Source organism: Brettanomyces nanus, chromosome 4 (genome assembly GCF_011074865.1).
Source record: "Brettanomyces nanus chromosome 4, complete sequence".
NCBI classification, from domain to species: domain Eukaryota; kingdom Fungi; phylum Ascomycota; class Pichiomycetes; order Pichiales; family Pichiaceae; genus Brettanomyces; species Brettanomyces nanus.
The window spans coordinates 3160242-3180330 of record NC_052377.1 but is presented as its reverse complement, the minus strand read 5'-3'; the positions used below and the strand labels follow the sequence as shown (position 1 = coordinate 3180330).

The 20089-nt window shown below is 40.6% G+C and overlaps 10 protein-coding genes and 1 non-coding gene across 11 annotated transcripts; 6 read left to right on the top strand and 5 right to left on the bottom strand.

Moving 5' to 3' along the window:
- Window positions 1-749: 749 nt before the first annotated feature.
- FOA43_004767 (uncharacterized protein) lies at window positions 750-1790 on the top strand (the record flags this gene model as incomplete). The annotated part of the gene is made up of 1 exon (XM_038924992.1): window positions 750-1790. One exon carries the CDS (start codon window positions 750-752, stop codon window positions 1788-1790), a length of 1041 nt encoding a protein of 346 aa, XP_038780920.1.
- Window positions 1791-1801: 11 nt separating this feature from the next.
- FOA43_004766 (uncharacterized protein) lies at window positions 1802-3384 on the bottom strand (the record flags this gene model as incomplete). Its single annotated transcript, XM_038924991.1, has 3 exons — window positions 1802-2789; window positions 3048-3053; window positions 3377-3384. 3 exons carry the CDS (start codon window positions 3382-3384, stop codon window positions 1802-1804), a joined length of 1002 nt encoding a protein of 333 aa, XP_038780919.1.
- A 472-nt stretch (window positions 3385-3856) lies between these two features.
- On the top strand, window positions 3857-5062 carry FOA43_004765 (uncharacterized protein; the record flags this gene model as incomplete). The annotated part of the gene is made up of 1 exon (XM_038924990.1): window positions 3857-5062. One exon carries the CDS (start codon window positions 3857-3859, stop codon window positions 5060-5062), a length of 1206 nt encoding a protein of 401 aa, XP_038780918.1.
- A 206-nt stretch (window positions 5063-5268) lies between these two features.
- On the top strand, window positions 5269-5613 carry QCR8 (ubiquinol--cytochrome-c reductase subunit 8; the record flags this gene model as incomplete). The annotated part of the gene is made up of 2 exons (XM_038924989.1): window positions 5269-5305; window positions 5378-5613. 2 exons carry the CDS (start codon window positions 5269-5271, stop codon window positions 5611-5613), a joined length of 273 nt encoding a protein of 90 aa, XP_038780917.1.
- A 759-nt stretch (window positions 5614-6372) lies between these two features.
- FOA43_004763 (uncharacterized protein) lies at window positions 6373-7296 on the top strand (the record flags this gene model as incomplete). Its single annotated transcript, XM_038924988.1, has 1 exon — window positions 6373-7296. One exon carries the CDS (start codon window positions 6373-6375, stop codon window positions 7294-7296), a length of 924 nt encoding a protein of 307 aa, XP_038780916.1.
- A 98-nt stretch (window positions 7297-7394) lies between these two features.
- On the bottom strand, window positions 7395-10282 carry FOA43_004762 (uncharacterized protein; the record flags this gene model as incomplete). Its single annotated transcript, XM_038924987.1, has 2 exons — window positions 7395-10231; window positions 10276-10282. The coding sequence occupies 2 exons, from the start codon at window positions 10280-10282 to the stop codon at window positions 7395-7397; spliced, it is 2844 nt and encodes a 947-aa protein (XP_038780915.1).
- Window positions 10283-10756: 474 nt separating this feature from the next.
- Window positions 10757-11506, bottom strand: GPM1 (Phosphoglycerate mutase; the record flags this gene model as incomplete). The annotated part of the gene is made up of 1 exon (XM_038924986.1): window positions 10757-11506. One exon carries the CDS (start codon window positions 11504-11506, stop codon window positions 10757-10759), a length of 750 nt encoding a protein of 249 aa, XP_038780914.1.
- A 614-nt stretch (window positions 11507-12120) lies between these two features.
- Window positions 12121-12192, bottom strand: FOA43_004760. Its single transcript has one exon. It is a non-coding gene; the product is annotated as a tRNA-Asp (tRNA).
- A 705-nt stretch (window positions 12193-12897) lies between these two features.
- FOA43_004759 (uncharacterized protein) lies at window positions 12898-14997 on the top strand (the record flags this gene model as incomplete). The annotated part of the gene is made up of 1 exon (XM_038924985.1): window positions 12898-14997. One exon carries the CDS (start codon window positions 12898-12900, stop codon window positions 14995-14997), a length of 2100 nt encoding a protein of 699 aa, XP_038780913.1.
- Window positions 14998-15154: 157 nt separating this feature from the next.
- FOA43_004758 (uncharacterized protein) lies at window positions 15155-16864 on the top strand (the record flags this gene model as incomplete). The annotated part of the gene is made up of 1 exon (XM_038924984.1): window positions 15155-16864. The coding sequence occupies one exon, from the start codon at window positions 15155-15157 to the stop codon at window positions 16862-16864; it is 1710 nt and encodes a 569-aa protein (XP_038780912.1).
- A 31-nt stretch (window positions 16865-16895) lies between these two features.
- On the bottom strand, window positions 16896-18683 carry FOA43_004757 (uncharacterized protein; the record flags this gene model as incomplete). Its single annotated transcript, XM_038924983.1, has 1 exon — window positions 16896-18683. One exon carries the CDS (start codon window positions 18681-18683, stop codon window positions 16896-16898), a length of 1788 nt encoding a protein of 595 aa, XP_038780911.1.
- Window positions 18684-20089: the final 1406 nt, after the last annotated feature.

Below are 20089 nucleotides of genomic sequence, written 5' to 3'. Positions count from 1 at the left end.
CTTTGTTTCACTTGGCCTGTTTATTGACATCATATCTCTTTCTTCTTTCACCAAACCCAATTCATAGTCCGATGCTGAATTTTACTTTTAGAATTCCAGCCAGGATCATTCAATCCTCCCTCGTTTTGACTACGTCGCGTTCTTTTGTTACAGTGTCGCCTCTTTTAGGGGCAGCCAAGGCAGACTCTCAGAAGAAGACAAAGAAGAAAAAGACCCAGAAGGAACTTGACAAACCACACAGACCAATGAGTGCCTTTTCCTTATATTACAAAGATCAGAGAACTCAATGGGGAAAGACCAATACTGTTCCTACCGAAGCCATGAAGCAGATTGCTCAGAAATGGGGGCAAGAGTCTGAGGATGTTAAGTCTAAGTTCACTGCCCTTAAAGATGAGGCCAAAGTTGAATACGACAGGAAGATAGCCGACTGGAAAGCCAAGTACCCTCCAAAGCTTTCTGGATACAACAAGTTTGTCAAGGTAAACTTTGACAGGGCTAGTGTTACTTCTGCTGAGCAACTGTCCGCAGAGTCCAAGAGGATCGCTGCATTGTGGAGACAATTGAGTGACGAGGAGAAAAAAGAGTGGACTTCCAAAATAGTTTAATACTTCACCAATCTCAGTTTCTGCCATTTTAATGTTTTCAGTCGCTTTTTATTTCAAGTGTATTGATCTTTTTTGTATCTCACTTTTTTTTTAGTTGAATTCGATTGCACTATATTTGCTTCTCGTAATAATCAGCAGGACAAGATGAAAGTTCTTAGGGTGTTGAGTGAAATAGTGCTTGCACTTTCAGCGATTGCGTTTGCAGAAGACAATCAAGATCCTACCACTGATCGGATTGTCATATTTACAGTGGAACAAAATGACAAATTCTTGGGCAATTTAACTCTAGGCCTCTTTAGTGAAGTGGTTCCTAAGACTACTGAAAACTTCTATCTACTTGCCAAGACGCAAAAGTTTAAAAATACATTATTTCATAGGGTTATTAAGGATTTCATGATCCAGGGTGGTGATATCGACGGCGAAGGGGGCTATTCGATCTACGGCAAGGAAAAGGGATCGCTGCCTGATGAGAATTTTTTGCTTAAGCACGATAAGATAGGTCGTTTGGCAATGGCAAATTCTGGACCCAATTCTGGTTCTTCTCAGTTTTATATTACTGGTAAGGTGACAAAGTGGCTTGATGGCAATTACGTTGTGTTCGGTCAATTATTGGATGGGTTCGACACATTAACGACAGTGGAAACAACAAAGACCGACAAATTCGACATGCCGCTTGATGTCGTCAAAATATCTAACGTCTATACGTACAAGGATGGACAATTAGATACGCAATTGACTGAGGAGGAAAAGCAATATGGCTTAGAAGACACCACTAAATCGGTAGTTGAACAGCAGGATACTAGTGAGGATACTAGTGAGGATACCAGTGGGGATACTAGTGGGGATACTGATGAGGATACTAGTGAGGATACTAGTAAGGATTCTAGTGAGGATACTAGTGATAATACTAGTAAGGATACTAGTGAGGATACTGGTGAGGATACTAAGGATTCTAGTGAGGATACTTTGGACGAGGTGGTCAACCATGAAATGACTCAGGACGAGAAGAACAAACTCTATGAAAAGCAACGAGCCGAAACGCAGCCAAAATATCTCGCATTCTACGCTCTCGTTCCTCTTGGTCTTTTCATGGCTCTTCTTGTATTCATTACGCTTAAGACTCGGAAAAACATCCTCTATGCTATCAGGGGTCCTCGCTACAGACGCATACAGGTTCATCGTTAACATATAAAGTTCTATACTACTGTACACATCTTCTCGTATACAAAGATTTCTGGTTCAAGATGTATGAAGTTAACCAAGTATCCTGTGTTTCTGTTGTGAAATGCAGCCTTCACCTCGTTAAATGTCTTTAATGGATTTTTTGCATGACTTATTATGCTGGCCTTATCCAATCCCGACAACTTATCCACAACGTCGATTTTGACCCACTGGCAGCCATTCTCAACGAGTAGTTCTTTCTCGTTATCAATTTCTGTGATTACGTAGTCAAAGGTGTTCCACAACTGGTCCAATTTGAACGAATTCTCCGTCTTGTCATACGTGATTTCGAACTTTGAATCATCCATGCGGTTGAATAGCGTTGCTCCACTCATGCACGTGGCCACATCCATATGGACGGTTATCGGCCTTAACGTACCAGCCTGATTCTCTCTGAACAACTTCAAATTCAAGTTGGTTAGTGCCTCCCCCCCAGGGTAGTTGAAGCTGGAAACGTAGCCAGCAAACAACGATAGAAGATAATTGCACAAGCAGATGGCAATAACGACGAATTTGAAAAGCGAACGATAAGATTTTGCCTTCTCCATGATTTTAACAATACCATTGGAAGCAGCAATTGTGATACCGGGAAGAGAATATACTATAAATCTCCATTCTTTATGTGGTTGCAAAGACATGACAAAAATGAACAGCACTGAGCTGATAGTAACCGTCTTGACAGTACCAACACCATAATTGACAAGATCATCGTTGAAACCGTAAAGCGCCATCAATGGAATCAACGGGATCATGAAAATGTGCGGCAAATATTTGGTAAAGTATGCATATAACGGTTCAGTTCCCCAGTCTTTGGATTTACCTTCTACCAAATTGAAGATGAAAGAGTCTAGTTCTGGAAGCGTCTCTTCATTCCAGAAGAACGAGTCTGCCTTGAAACTGGCAAAGGCACCCAAAACAGTTCCAAATATCGCGCTCACAATCAATGACTTGAGGGTGATTAACCTCATGTATAAAGTAACCACTGAAAGAATTCCGGCAAATAGAATTATCTCTAAGCGGAATACAATACCTGTGGCAAACAAAAGGGACAAACTGCGGGGGAATATCACCGTTAATGAAGCTACCGAGTGCCAAATTGACCAACGGTAGAGCCATGAAGTTAGGTAGTGTCCTAGATCCGTAGTAAAGTAAATGAAATTGAGATACTAGCAAAAGCCCAAACCAAATACCAATGGTCTTCGACCGTTGATTACATGAGACAGCAAGCTGTTTTCTCAAATAATTCAAAGCAAGACAGTTGCAGGCCCCGATAATAAATCTAGCACCGAACTGGTAATCCAAACATGTAATCTTATACGCCTCGGAAAAGCCAGCAGGAGCCAATAGGCTGACAAGTGACCCAAGCTTTTCAAGAAGAGAAGAAGGAAGAACACTAAGAGGCACCCCAATCATTCCAGCGCCAACAAAAGTTCTCTTAACGACACCAGGAAATTCTTTATGGTCGTACTTTTCCAATTCATCAGCTCCATAAAAGATGAGGTCGTGAATAGCATGTAGATTGAAAGATTCCTCAACCTTAGTGTAAGGACTAATGCATAGATAGAATAGGGTGGTGGCAGACAACACCACACCTAGGATTGAAGAATAGTGAGCAGCTCGGACCATACAGGGAAATAAAAAAGATTTAAGCCAGTAGAAGAAAAATGCCTCAGGAAAAATAACTATAACAATGACAACAAGAATGAATCAAGTTCTCGGAAAATCTTCGGGCATCGATGAGGTGCGTCATCTATATTAAGCTTTTGACTAAATGTGAACAAATAGTTTACCTAATGAGAGGTTTGGCACCTTTAATACAAACTCTGTTGACAAATGACATCAGATAACCTGTTCTATGTCCTATTCACCGGACTTCTTTCTACCTATATATATGTGAATCCCATACCCCAGATTTAATTTCCTAAAGAGGGAATTTTTTCAGAGATAAAAGTGCAAATTTTTAAGTAATAATTTGGATACCCGAGATCTCCGGTGAACTTGATTGCATTATTGGCTTGGCTGGATGCAATATGAGTCAAAAAGAACTGATACCAGAACTTATATCAGATGAAGACGAAGAAATCAGATACGTTGAGGAAGTGCCCAAGATTCAACAGCCTAGTAAGCGGAGAGGATTGAGGGAAGAGAAGGTAGACAAGAAGGTTCCCGTTACTATACTAACGGGATATCTTGGATCTGGAAAATCCACATTACTAGAGAAGATAGCTGCTCGGGGAGATAAGAAGCTAGCCGTTATTTTGAATGAATTCGGTGATTCTGTGGAAATAGAGAAGTCACTCACTATAAGGGACAAGGACAACGATAAAGTAGAGGAATGGCTTGACCTCGGAAATGGATGTCTATGTTGCTCTGTTAAGAACAACGGAGTAGCTGCTATTGAAAGATTAGTAGCCAATAGGACTGGGTTTGACCATATCTTGCTAGAGACTACTGGGCTTGCTGATCCGGCACCTATTGCTACAATGTTTTGGTTAGACGATGCACTATCATCCAACGTTTACATTGATGGAGTTGTGACCGTTCTTGATTCTGACGGTATTGAAAAATGGCTTGATGATGCCCATAATGACCATCATATGGAAGAACAGATCCAGCAGCATCATGCAAAGCTAGGTAAAGGACTTACTATTGCACATTTGCAGATAGCTCTGGCAGATGCCATTTTACTTAATAAGTTTGATAAGGTGGAGAATGATCCAAAACGAGTCGGGCGCATCAAGAAACGGGTTCAAGGAATCAACTCCGTGGCACCTATCTACGATACCAAATACGGGGATATAGATTTAGACAAGATATTGGGACTACATGCATACGAAACCAAAAATATAGAGGAATTGATCAAGAATACGACGGATTACCATGATCATTCTATGACCAGTATCACTTTGAACTTTCCTAAGCTGAAAGACCAAGAGGAGTTTGATAAATTTGAACATTATCTTCAAAATGTTCTATGGAAGGAAGATGGAGGCGATGCTGCAGACGCTGATGATGTAATGGAAATTCATAGAACAAAGGGACTTATTTTCATCGGAGATGACGATTATAAAGTGATTCAAGGAGTCAGAAAGACCTACGATATATTGGATGGAGTTAAGCCGGTAGCCGAATTGGGATTGGATACCAGCAGACTTGTTTTGATTGGTAGAAACATCGATCTCGCCAATATGAAGCAGAACTTCCACGCAATCACTGGGATCATCGCTTACGATTAACTAACTACCCCATATAGATTCTATTCGAAATGATATATTCACGTGACTTGTACCCGCGCCAAGTAGCCAATGATATGGCGAATGAATAAAAAAAATTTTCGATAGCGGCGAACCTGCTGAGCCAAATAATCTCGGTCCTAAATAAAAATAAGGCTTGTCTAATCAATCATACTTGATACTTCTCTCAGCATTGTTATTTATTTGTCATGGCTGTTCATTATACGGGATGGTGGGGCCACATAGGTAAGTAGATGAAGGTTACATTAAATTCAAACAGGTTTACAAATTCAAACAGGTTTACTAACATCAATTTAGGTTCCCCCAAACAGAAGTACATCACTCAATACACGGTTTCTCCTTTTGCCCAAAGTCCATTGAAGGGATCACTCAACAGAGCAGTGTTCAATACATTCAGAAGATTCAAGGCTCAGGTGTTCTATGTAGGCGTTCCAGCCATCATTGTGTGGGAAGTCTGGACTAACGCTAGAGATTACAACGATTATTTATATACCAAGGCCGGTAGAGAAGAGTTGAAGAGAGTTAACGTGTAAGCGGTTCTATTTATATGCTTTATTTATTCTTAACAATACGTATTTAATCACTCACTCGTTTTTCTTACCCTTTTCTGACGTGTTCTCTGGGATCACTTCTTCATTGAACGCCACATAAACATACAGCATCATTACGACATTGGCCACAAATGCGGCTACTCCTCCGGAGACAATAGCACTGTCTGTGAGGGTACGTGTGACGAAGAAACTACCAAGGGGTGCTATTATCATCAAAGCGGTGAAAGCTAGGAGTTTTCTGACGACGGAACTATTCCCGGATGTTAGTAGAGGTGTGGATTTAGTATATGTACTCGATCAACTTACGCAGGGATATCGGCCATGATTGGATGTTTGGCCTGGAAGAGAATGGAGTACGTACGTGGACACATGATTGAGATGTTAAATATTGTGAGGCATCGGCGGGTCGATCGACTCTATGAATCATACAACTTGGCCCTCTCTCTCGTTCTTCGTATTATTAGTGGTAATCGACTGGCTTCCGATGGCCGTTGGACAACCTTTTCAGAAAGTTAAATCCTGTGGATGAAAATGTCAAAGCTCTTAATCCTGAAGGTACTAACAGAGCTAACTTAAGTACGATGATATTCACGATCGTCGATTTCTGTTCGCGATAACGGTTTCCTATTTAGGATTCTCAAGATTTGCCGAGACTCAAAGATAAGCGGTATCTTCTAGGGCAGAATAAAAACTGGGGTAATCACAGAAGAACCATAGTCTGTGAGTTTGTTTGTACTTACAATGACTCTTACGGAAGATCAGATTGATAGTTTTAACAAAGAAGGTTGCCTTATCATCAAGGGCTATTTGGATGCCGAGACAGTTAAGGGATTGAATGATGAAATCCAGAGGTTGTATACAGAGGTTGATCTCAAAACTCATCCAATGACCAAGTTTACTACTGAGGCTGACGGTGAGCACATCGGTGATAAGTATTTTCTGGAATCCTCTGATAAGATTCATTTTCTTTTTGAGCCGGGATCATTCAACGAAAATGGTAAGCTTGAGAGACCAGTTGATAAGGCTGTCAATAAGATTGGCCACGGTCTTCATTTCCTGAATGAGAAATTCAGGGCCATTACCATTAACGATGGCATTGCTTCTATTTGTAAGCAGATGGGTTACAAGGATCCAAAAGCTTTGCAGAGTATGGTCATTGTCAAGCAACCTCGCATAGGCGGTGAGGTGCCTCCTCATACAGACTCTCAGTTCCTTTACACCGATCCAATCAGCTGTTTGGGATTTTGGTTTGCCTTGGAAGACTGTACACTAGAAAATGGTTGTATTGGCTATTTTCCAGGTTCTCATAAAAAGTACGACGTCAAGAGAAGACTCGTTAGAGAGTCTGCAACAGGTACAGGTACCAAATTTGTAAGACTAGGCGACACTTATAAAGATTGGACTTCAACTGAAGAAGAGAAGAAAGAAGAGGAGTTCTTTGCCGATCGTAGTCATTATAATTGGGCTGTTATTCCTGCTGGAAGTTTGGTTTTGATTCACGGTAATGTAATCCATGTCTCTGACGCCAACAAGTCTGACAAATCCAGAAACGCTTACGTATTCCATGTTGTGGAAGGATTTGCGGAGTACGATGAATTGAATTGGCTACAGATTCCTTGGGACCACCCAAAAGGCTCCAAAAACTTTACCAGACTTTATAGCTGAATTAATAAACTATATGCATTTACGGTACAGTGGTGAGTGTAGTTCGAACTTGAAGTGATGCTTCAGGTACTAAAATATGGCTCTAGTACAGTACTTATCTATGCCTCCCATGAATGCGATGTATTTCCGTCATTCCAAAATCCAGAGCCCTGCTCTCTCATCAAATTCAATCTCTTCATCCACCGTTTCATCCATGGAGAGTACTTTCCCACATTGGGAGTGTTAATGAACTTTTTGAATCCCCAACTTAGTATATCCAAAGATCCACTATTGGTTCTTGATGACTCGTCTATAATAGTGTTAATTAATGCAATATGAACCTCCTTGAACCTCACGTATCTTCGGAAGCTTGTGCTCTTGTTTGAATCAAATATTAGCGCTCCAAGTTTCTCTAAGTTCTTGAATTTCTCGATCTTTTCTTCAAATGCTAGCCTCTTACACTTCAAAACCCCAAGCATAATAGAATGAATCAATGCTAATGGGATATCCCCTCGGTAATCCCGGTAATAATCTCTGACCATATGATCCACCAATTCCGGCTCCTGAGATATAAGTTCTTCAATCATAAGTGATTTAAGCCGAATAGCACAATAAAGACGTATCTGCCTCAATTTCTCCTCCACTGAAAGTGGCTTGTGCTTTTTGTACGTTTTCATCTCAGACTTCTCATACAAGCCTAGTCTTGATACCCTGGAACCCATTTTTTCAAGCGCTAAGTCAGCAGCATTGCTCAGCAATGTATTGTAAACGTCATCAAATTCAACACCGTTAGCCATATCGAGCGAATCATGAGCTTCTCCGGGTGTTTCTTTGGAATCTAGCATGGCATCTATAAGTGTGTTCAACTTCGCATCCTGAACTTCTCGTTCCAGTACGGGTAGATCATCGTTAGTGCTGCTTTCATCATTAGCATCCGCTTTTGTGTCTTCAGGAAAGACCTTCCTCAAAGTAGCGGAGTCAAGTAAACCCTGAATCTCGAAGAAAATCCTTGAGTCTATACCAAGATTACAGTCGGCAGCCTCGATGCGCGGCCTCGTCCTAAGAAATGTTCTAACCAGAAACTCTATAATAATGGACTCCACAGTGGTCCTTCGTATCATGGTAGCTTCAAAATCTTTGGGGTCTTTCTTGCATATACATTGTATCCTATGGTCAAGAAAATAAGATGAAAGCCTATTATCGCATCTCAACAACTCTGTGGCCACTCGTCTCAATAAGAACTTGTTCGATAAATAAACTTGCGAAACGTATTCTTTATTCCGAGCTCCGGGTTGTGGCTGTTTCTGTACCGATTCGTTCAACAACTGGTTGTAAGTCGTAAACAAGAATTTTACAACGTTATCTAAGTCAAGGTCTGACACGGTATGAAATCTTCGGGTCCAGTTCAATAGAATAGGTAAGAAATTGATTGCTTTGACCTTATCACAGACTAAGAGGTACTTTATTAGCCGCTGTAATCTCTGTTCAGGCTCTTCTCCCTCGAAAAATCCTGCACTGTATTGATTGAGAGTTATGTAGTCAACAATAGCCACTACAGGATCGTTGGGAAACTTGGATAAGTTAGAGACTCGATTAACCATCTTCATGAACTTAAGGGTGCTTCTCAACGATAGCTCGCCGTTGTTGTTCATGAATAAGCGATTCACCATTAGACTGATCACTTGCTCAAGTTCATATTTCTCCTTAATCGTGCCTAGAAAATACACAAATCGATCATAATGTTTGCCATTATCTTCAGTGACGTACTTTCTAAACTCGTAAGTCAATGCAATAGATTTTCTGAAAGGCGAAAACTTGGAGAACTCTTGATCCATGAACACATTCTCGTTGGATATTCTATCAGCAAAGAACCCGATAAGTAATGGGGTATAAAAACTATCTATAGTCTCTCTAGTTTTGCTTAGCGAGTAGCATTTGTAAAGATCCCACGTTCTTGCAGCATTCGGAGCACATTGAACTAAGTTAAAATAGTCAACAACGCTAAGACTCGACTCCTTGTTTTTCAACAAATCGTCATAAATCGTCTTTATAAACATATTTTTCCTCTGATGAATGAATTTTGCAATCGATTCACAATCTATTTGCATCGACCTGGTCCTCTCATAGTCATTCAACGAGATGACGTGCCTGCCGAAACTGCCCACAAAGTTCGGCAGCTTATTCTCCTGGAAAAGAGAAGACAGTTCGGACCCTTCAATCAATTCTGAAATATCTTTAACTTGGTCAGATGGCTCTAAGAATTTGGTAGCTTTGATCAAATCCACCAAAAGGAATGCACGAAGTCCCAGAATATCCAGATCGACAGCGCCGTCGTTGAATACTTCATAGAAGCTTTGGATCTCTTTGTCCATTCTTCTGGTATCGAAGGGAAGATCCCCAGTGCTCTGAATCAAAGAATTCATAAACTTCAACTTAGTCAGATTGTAGCCATGATGCATTTGTAGAAAATCTAATTGAGATATCACGAAAGAGTTCTTCAACGAAAGAACAAAATGCAATTCCAACAAGAATTGAAACTTCATCCATGACGACCCTCTGAAAACTGGCTGTGATCTAAGTAATCTGTTGATATACGTCAAAAGTTCATCCAATGAAATATTCATCTGCGATATAATGACAGAAGCATTGTGGAACCACTGATAGGCAAGCAAAACAGAGATAATACGACATTTGTCACCGTAAGATAGCGTATCCATATTCCTTAGATAGATTTCTAGTAACGTCTGTAATTTGTAATGATTGTGTTCTTTGGAAAACCGAATATAGTCGGGCAAACTAGGACATGGCACCTTAGTGGACTTAGTCTCAAGTAGACGTTGCCGATGTTTCACATTCAATATACTCACGGGTTCGCTGAGGTTAACGTTCAATAGATCTCGGTCGTCTAGTTCACCATTCAGCCTTACAGAAGAAAAGGTACCAGTAAATTGTAGATCTTGTTTGTTCTGGTCATGTTCTATTCCATCTGCTTCCGTTGACTTGACATTTGGTGCAGCCTGCCGCACCAAGTAGTCCTCCATATTATTGAGCGAATGATTTAATAGATTGTCCATAAAGCTGCCAATCTTGGATTGATGTACCACGGTTTTCCCATGGCGATCTCTATTCCGAGTGGAACTGTTGGGAGAAGACTTGGTACGTATATAAGTCCTGCAAAGCTTAGAGCCAAGGGATCCCGAATGGGAATCCAGGTTGCACAGTAAATACAACCCTCGACAGCCGTATTTCATGCATCTCCTTGAGCCCAGCATAAAGAGAGAGAATCTGTATAATGAGCCAAAGGGTCAAACAAGCCTTCAGTATAAAAATCATAGAACGAATATAAAAAAAAAATTAAAAATCAAGAAACTATTTGATCAACTATTTCATACTATCAAAGATACTGATTCAACTTCAATCATTATTCGTACGTTAAAAAAACTACTTAAAGGAAATAAACTCATCTGAGATTGGCAGTTGCTCATTTCTTCTGTCCCTGAGCGGCAACAGCAGCAGCACCGGCAACAGCAGCTTCTGGGTCCAAGTAATATGGCTCCTTAATTAGCTTCAAGTCGTCGTCCAACTCAATAACCAATGGAATACCAGTTGGGATGTTCAAGTTAGCGATATCGTCATCTGAAATATGTTTCAAGTACTTGACTAAACCTCTCAAAGAGTTACCGTGAGCGGCAACCAAAACGGTCTTTCCAGCAAGCAACTCCTTGGCAATGACATCCTGGTAGAAAGGCAACATTCTCTTGATAACCAACTCAAGAGACTCGGTGGCTGGCAAAACAGCTGGGTCAACAGTAGAGTATCTGGCATCACCGAATTGAGAAAACTTAGAAGTGTTCTCAATTGGTGGTGGAGGAACATCGTAAGATCTTCTCCAGGTCTTGAACTGAACAGGACCATACTTCTCCAAAGTCTCGGCCTTGTCCTTACCTTGTAGAGCACCGTAATGTCTCTCGTTAAGTCTCCATGATCTGACAACTGGTAAATATAACATATCGGCCTCCTCCAAAGCGATGTCGGCAGTTTGAATTGCTCTAGTCAAAAGAGAAGTGAAGAGAATATCTGGTTTCAATCCAGATTCCTTCAATAACTCTCCGGCTCTCTTAGCCTCCTTCTTTCCCTGCTCTGAAAGCTTAACATCAACCCAACCAGTGAACAAGTTCTTTGAGTTCCACTCAGACTGTCCGTGTCTAACCAAGATTAGTTTATGCACCATTTTGTATTTGTTTTGATGTAATGTTCTACAAATAAAATACCAAAAATTATGTTTGACGATTCCGACTAATTTCTCCCAATGTGCGAAACCACTTCGTTTATATATGGCCCGTCTGCTCTACAAATCTCGGACTCTTCTCAATTTCCATTTCCATTTCCATTCTTATTTTCATTGCAGCCAAGCCGAGTGTCTTTTTGCGTTTCTTTTTCCCACGGCTCCTTTAACTGAGATATCATCTGTTTTCACGTTTTTTTTTGTTTTTTTTTCAGGACTGCGAGACACCTGTCCAGTAATTCCTCTTACTCTCGGAGACCTGTGTAACATAAAAAACCTCATTAACTTGGTTCAAGAAACTTAATTTACAAATGCACATCTACGCTGGCCTTAACTTTACATTCTCTGAAAAGTCGTAACAACGTGTAGCATAAGTTTAAGTTCTATCCTCTATTGTTAATCACTATACTCCGAAACCTCCTGAAAAAAACTCCGATCCCTGCCGCCGTCCACCGTGTCATCTCTATCGCTTCTGACTAGCCCGAGCGACGTGTGGCTGAAACTGAAAACCTGCGAGTCAAAAAAAGAATTCCGAATCGAATGGTAGAAAAAAAACAAAGCTCCCAGACCGAGAATTGAACTCGGATCCCTCGCGTGACAAGCGAAAATTCTAGCCATTAAACTATCTGGGATTTTTCTTCTGTTTAAGATGGCGGCTTTACTTGCCTTCATAATTAAAGCTTATTAACTAACAATCCCAAAGAGCTACCTTAACAATAACAGAATTGAAACAAGATTTCTTGACTTGAAACGTTATATAGTAAGTTTGAGCATTAGTAGATGTAAGAAAGTTGTTACTGACAATCAATATAGAAATATCTGTTGTGACTAAAGAATATATTCATCAAAATATATGTATGGTACTTGTCTTTTGAGTTGTCCAATGAACGACGCAGACTGATTATTTTTTATCTTGCTTCATTTTCTAGTGAAATGTGTAAAAGTCTTCTTAATGGAGAATGCACAAATGATGTCTTAGAGACAACTCTAAAGTGGCGGATACCAAATGAGTAAGAATATAAAACAAATGATACTTTGAATCCAACACATGGAATGATCAGACCACTATAGCAAGCCACCAACTAACCTTCATACACCATTGGAAAACACATAGTGAAATGGCCCAGGAACATGAAGGCTTCTCTGTTATTTTCGCGAAGTCCTTTGAGATCCTCGATTTCCTATTTAAATGCCACTCTGTAATTATCATGCGCCACTTTGATTCTCCCTTTCTTTTCCATCATTCTTACTACAGCTTCTTCAAATTTGCTTTAAGCTGGTGAAATATGCTCCAGACTTTTCCAGTTTGTATATTGCTTATATGCCATGCAGTATTGATGCTAAGCTCTAGCACTTCTAGCCTCGATGCAGCCTCTCCATACTCTTCTGCTCTTCTAGAGCAATTAGATGCTCTTGATTTAGAGTACTCCGAGCACGGCGCATCGCTAAAGATCTTGCAACAGTATGACCAAATCCTTTCTTCCTTGAATCAGTTAAAGAATAAGGACACCAGAGTAATGAAGAAGGTTTCACAAACCTTGCTTAAGCATGGGTTGATAAACCTCCGATTGAATAGAGATAGACCTGCTATGGAAGACTTTGATTTGTGCACTAGAGAGGAATTCAACAAGGAGTGTTTTGATCAATATGTAAAGCTATTCTTAGATTATGGAAAGGTCGATCAGATAGAAGACAAATTGACTCAATTTAAGGGTCAGATTCCAAAGAGTGAGGCCAACAGAATCCAAAGTCAGGTAGACCAAGTGAAAGATCTTGAGAAAAAGGTGAGTAAACCTGCTAATGGCTGGAGTTTTCATCATTCAGATGAGCCAATTCAACAGTGTGAAAGGTTGATTCAACTTTCAAAGCACAATTCTGTCGCTCGAAGAGCTCATATCAGATGTATAAAGGAAATGAGGGAGGAGGAAATGGGCCTAACGGAGAAGATGAACAAACTGACTACAGATTATTTTGAAATGACCAAGGGGGAAGATGGATCTATGGATGACTTTAGCAAATTGTCTCTTTTATATTTGTTTGGAGAGAGACCATCTGTTGTGAGGAGTAACCATGCTATTAAGGGCTGCCTTAAACTGGATAACAGCAACAATCGGTGCCGGCAATTGTCCAAAGTTATGCTGAAATTGGGCGAGCTTCTTAGCTTGATGAACGAGATCTCTGATTATTACTCATTTGTATATGGAGATCGGAAGTCTGAGGAATTATACAAAGTAAGGGAATTAGAGCCAAGCCGAGAACAGTGGAGCCGGCTTAAATCTTTACTATTTGACCCTGACAACAAGGTTCGGTTTAAGAATAGAAAGGATGAAACAGAGGTATTTGGGTTCAACATTGCGAAATGTAAGAACAACTTTGAGATTTTGACTGAATTCATGTTAAACGAACTAGAGGAGGACTTTGGATTTAAGCAGAGAGAGGTGACGAAGGGTTCAAAGTTTGCACGTGACTTGTTCATTATGGCCAAGGAGTGCTATTTTCAGACGGATGATTGGGAGAATTCAAGTAGAAATGGCCCTCTAGATAATAAATACTATAAGAGGTATTTGAAGGAGCAAAAGAAATCTGATTTAATAGATCAACTATTGAAATTGGATAGACTACTAGACGGGAAGAAGTATAAGGAAGCGAAGAGGGAACTTGCAAATATGGAGGATGGCATGAAAATGACTCGAATGGTGAAGGAGAGATATGATAGATATAACAAGGAAATGAAACGGAGTAAACAGCAGCAGCAACGAAAGCATCAAGAACGAAGACAGCGGCAGCAGCGGCAGCAGCAGCAGCAACAACAGCAACAGCAGCAGCGGCAGCAGCAGCAACGTTTCCATCAACAACAGCAACAGCAACAGCAGGTACAGAAAACCCCTCCTAATGATTACTATAAGATTCTGGGTGTTAAAAAAGGAGCGGATGAAGCTACAATAAAAAAAGCATACAGGGAGAAGATGAAGCAAAATCATCCGGACAAACTTAAGAGAACATCGAATTTGACGGATGAAGAAATCGAGTCGAAAGTGTCCGAGATCAACAACGCATATGAAGTACTCTCTGATCCGGAAAAGAGAAAGAATTATGACAGCTTTGGAGAGGACCCTAACGATCCCAGCTATCATCAGCAACATAATACAAGACAGGCACAAAGAGAAGGAGATCCTAACATGAGGTTTTATAGAAATCCAAAGAATTCATACCAATTCTTTGGGGGTATGGGAAATCAACGATTTCAACAGCATATGAACTTTGGAAATGGCGGATTTGGAACTGGAGGATTCGGAACTGGAGGATTCAGTCGGATGTTCAAGCAGGGCTTCCAAAACGGAAGACAAAGAGGTAAAGGACCCATTAATGGAAGAACATCCAGGGGCAAGAAAAGTGCAAATGGAAATCAAAGAAGAAGTAAAAGAAGGTCATTTTAATGATAATATATAGAAACGGTATAAAAGAGACAATAGCTTATATTCAGGCAGTCCTTATGGATCGATTTTTTATGCTTACTAAACAAGTAAGATGAAGATCTCCTAGGGCCATCGCGATTTATTCCGCTGATTGAGTTTACCCTATTCATCCTCAGAGATGGACAAAGTAGCCAACGATCGCAAAGAACCACGAGGAGCGGAGTACAATTTATCAACGGAGTTTCGAGAGCTCTGTATGGCCTGTCGAAAGGGCGACCTTGAACTAGTGGACACGTACATAGCTTCAGGCATCGACTTGAACCAGATGGACGAGTGGGATTATTCTCCGTTGATCTTGGCCTCGATCTGTGGCCATGAAGATGTCGTGAAGCTTCTTCTTGAAAAGGGATGTCTTGTTAGCCGTGATACTTTTGAGGGATCACGTGCCATCTACGGTGCGCTCACTGACTCCATCAGAACCTTATTACTTACTTATGATATCAGCAAGGCTGTTGACGTGACCCAGCCGTTTGCCTCACATATCTCGGCGATGCTTTTGAAGCCCAAGTTCATAACCTCGGACATGCTATTGCGACTTCCTGGAGGAGATTCGATTTCTGTTCATAAGTTCATGCTTATCGCCATGTCTGATTTCTTTAAGGGCAGCATTGAAGATCTGGTATGTAAATCAGGTTTAATGAATCTGCTAACTACGACTATCAGTAATGAAGGAGATGACTCCAGCTGGCGATTTATTGTGGACTATATATATTTAGTACCTAAGCTTGAACTGGAGTCTGTAGACATAGAAAACCTTGTGTCGTTGGCGAGGCTTGTGGGCCTACCGGATCTTGCTACTGCTTCACAGAGAATCATGAAGCAGAAGACCATAACAGAACAGTTGAGGGTGAAGAATGAGGTTCAGAGGCAGATGTGTGAGATTGCACGGGGGAAAATGAAGAAGTTTGTTTGCAGTGAAGTTATTGAGAAGAAACTCCTTATAGATAAGGAACAAGACACTGACGACAGACTCTATGCTCTAGATGCTATTTCTGGAGAGCAAAAAAAGAGTTTGGTTAAGGACAACGGAGCAGATATTATCTTATGTGCCGATATAGGTGACAAGTATGCATATTATCCTGCACATCGTGCAATTCTAGCCAAGTCTGAGTACTTTGATACTCTATTCCAATCTTCGTTTGCAGAAATGTCTGTTTTTGGAAATTGCACTCTAGATGATTTAGGAATAATTGATCTACAATCTTTACTGGATGATCCTGATTCAATTCCTGTCGTTTCTCTACCCATATCGGCATTCAATGATAATGAAAAACTCCTAGATATCTCGCAAAGGAACCTTCATTTGATAGAAATTCTCCTCTGCTTTTTATACTGTGATTATGCTGAGATCCCTCCTGACATGGCGATTGATATGATTATTCTTGCTGACTCTCTTTTCATAGAAAGATTGAAGACGTTGGCTGCCATCACCATTACTCGACTGAAAAAGGACTACGATGAAGCTGCAAATATTTCATTATACGATATTATAAGGGTGGCTTGGCAGACACGAATGCAAAGACTTGAAACTGAAGTGGCCATAATCTTCAGTATGGACCTTCCCAAGTATGTATCTGATCCAGAATTTGAAAAGATTGTTTTGGAATCTGCAGAAAGAATTCAATACAGAGAAGATTACGATACCATTGAATTGATTGCAGATATTAAGTTCTACCTTAGGAAAAAGTACAGTATAGACGACGATGAGGGAACACTAGATCCGGATCCCAAAGGAGATATCGAGGACGAGAATCTTCTCGAACGGGATCATTTGTACCGAGAAGATTTGGCCTCATTAGATAATTTAGTCGTGAAGTTGGGTTTGTAGATATATAGAGATATAAACATTAGTTGTAATTTTAGTTTTGGAGATTGACAAATCCCTTGTTGACGCTTTGGTTCAAGCAACTAACGAGAGCATTGAATCCCGCAATGGTAACATCTTCGTTGATACCAACACCCCAAAGAGGAGGATTAGTTCCAATACGACAATTGATGTAAGATGCAGCCTGAGAGTTAGAATCTTTACCGAGAGAGTGTTCATGATAGTTCACGACATCAAAGTCCTTACCGAAGTGGCGGGCAAGAGAGTTGGCAAAGGCGGAAATTGGTCCGTTACCTTCACCGAATAGTTCGATAGTCCTATCATTATTCTTGATAGTGGAAATAACGGTTCTTTTACCTGCCTCCTTGTTATTATGACTATGATAATCAGTCAATTCAAAAGCATCAATCTTCCGCAAGTTGACCCCATCATTCTCTGGATACACAACGTACTTGTCCTCAAAAAGATTGATTATCTCGGAAGTCTTTAGTTCTCTGGTTTTGGCCTCGGTCTCACGTTGGACAACTTTAGAGAACTCTATTTGTAAACCTCGAGGGAGATCCAATTCCAAATTTCTAAGAATGATCCAGGAGGCTCCACCTTTACCAGACTGAGAGTTGACTCTGATGATAGCCTCATAAGTTCTTCCAATATCTTGAGGATCCAAGGGTAAGTAAGGCATTTTCCAGTGAGAAACACGGGGTTGCTTCCGACCCAATTTCTTGTCCTCTTCTTCCATCTTTCTTTTCCTCTCAGAATGTTTTTTGAATCCCTTTTTGATAGCATCCTGATGAGATCCAGAGAATGCACACACAACAAGTTGTCCTCCGTAGGGAGCTCTTGGATGAACGGGAATCTTATTACACTTTTCAACAACATCAATAACAGAATTAATGTCAGAAAAATCAAGCTGGGGATTGATTCCCTGCGTGTATAAATTTAGCGCTAAGGTGACCAAATCAACGTTACCAGTTCTTTCACCGTTACCGAAGAGACAACCTTCGACTCTATCAGCACCTGCAAGTTGTGCCAATTCTGCTGCGGCAACCGCGCAACCTCTATCGTTATGTGGATGAAGAGACACACAGACTTTCTCTCTTTCGGAGATTTTAGAACAAAAATTTTCGATCTGATCGGCATAAACATTTGGTGTAGCCATTTCTACGGTGGCAGGTAGATTGAAAATGATAGGGTTTTCAAGCGAAGGTTCCCAAGCAGCCTTTACTGACTCACAAACATCCAAAGCGTAGTCCGGATCGGTATCGCTGAAAGTTTCTGGAGAGAATTCAAACAACCAATGTGTTTTCAGTATCGCAGGATCAGTACTATCCTTCGTAAGGTCACGGACGTATTTGGTACATTCTGTGGCCTGCTTCTTGGTTTCTTGTTTGGAGAGTCCGAAAACTACGTCTCTGAAACAGTCACTCGTAGCCATATATATATGGACAATAGCCCTTTTGGCACCTTTTAGGGATTCAATCGTTCTCTTGATCAAGGGGACTCTGCAAGGAGCAAGAACCTGAATAGCCACATCATCAGGGGCATTCTCCACGCACCATCTAGTGAAATCAAAATCGATCTGAGAAGCAGAGGGGAATGCAACCTCGATTTCTTTGAATCCAATTTCCACTAGCTTTTTAAAATATACTTTTTTCTCCTCCACCGTCATTGGGTCAGGAAGGGACTGATTTCCATCGCGAAGGTCTGTGGAGAGCCATCTGGGAGGTTTACTAAAAGTCTTGGAAGGCCACTGTCGATCTTCCAGCTTGAGGTGAGGATCAAACTTGGTGTATTTGATACTTGGATCTTGTAGCAAAACCATTGTGAAAAGAGGTGAATAAAGTAGAAGGAGAAAAGCAATGAAGTAAGACACCAAGAAAAGAGTTTATATATGATCTCATTGTTATGACACATTGAATTCCTCAAATTTTTCAGTCTCCCCGCTTTTCGATTTTGGGTAGTGAGACTCAGTCATCGCTCACCGCAGAGACGGAGGATCAGTATGTCACAGAATTCTATTTGAGTTAAACAACTTTTTCAGAAAAGTTTCATTGCATCCTGATACTCCTGATACTCCTGATACTCCTGATACTCCTGATACTCCTGATACCGCTCATACTGCTCATACTACTCGTACTGCTCAACCGTCAGGAACTCAAACTATGCTCGGAGTTCCCTCGGTAGGCTCCTCGGGATCAGGCTGTGCAAACGAGCTATTATGAAGATTTTAGACTCTAAATAAATTTCAACCCATTCATGCAGAGATACTTCTTAGTGTATTATGTCGAGTGTCACGGTCAACTTAGAGTTTCTGTAAGTAGTTAAGTCGATTTAGAAAAAAAAAAACACTTACTAACATATTTTTATTAGTGGTGGCTTGGACTCCATATTTGGAGGAATCAAAGAGACTCAGTGTAAAGTCCAAGGTGAAAACCCTACAATAGGGACCCTCCTTAAATATATCACCGATCACATACTTGTAAGTAAGAAGGATTACTGTGTATTTATTCAAGAAGAAACCGTTCGTCCGGGCATTCTCGTTCTTATAAATGATACTGACTGGGAATTAGAGGATGAATTAGACTATCAGCTTCAAAACAGTGACCTCATAACGTTCACATCCACTTTACATGGTGGTTAGTGTACTTTTTCTGATGTTTTTTTAGTTATTTATTAGTTGAAATCATTTAATCTCCATTATCTTACACCCAAGTAGTCCTCTACCTCCCCAATTCTCACTGGGGCTTAGTTCAAGCACAGTCTTCTCGTCGTTTTCTCTTAGTACGGCAATTTCTACCTTCTCTTCCAAGTTATTCTTAACTACCGTCACCATACCTAGCAAATGGTTGTGATTGGTTACATTGATGTTACCAAATCTCAAGATTTTATCTCCCACTTTCAATCCCGCCAGATCTGCCGGTCCAGAACTAGCCACTTCATCAACCGTAGCAAATGGAATTAGTTGTTCCAAACTACTCGATGAATCCCCTATTGAATCAGTGAATCGTCCAGAATTAATCTGCGAAAATGTGTCGCTCAATTTAGCTTCAATCAGCTCCATCACTTCCTTAAGATCGTTTCGAAGCCTAATCACCTGTACTCTTACAAGCCTCACCTGAATTACATCTAGGTCGTTTCTCGGAAACCCGTCCTTAGTAACGAGTTTTGTATTCATATCTGCGTTCAATTCCTCCTTCAACTTGTCAAAGAGCCTCGATAAACTGTTCT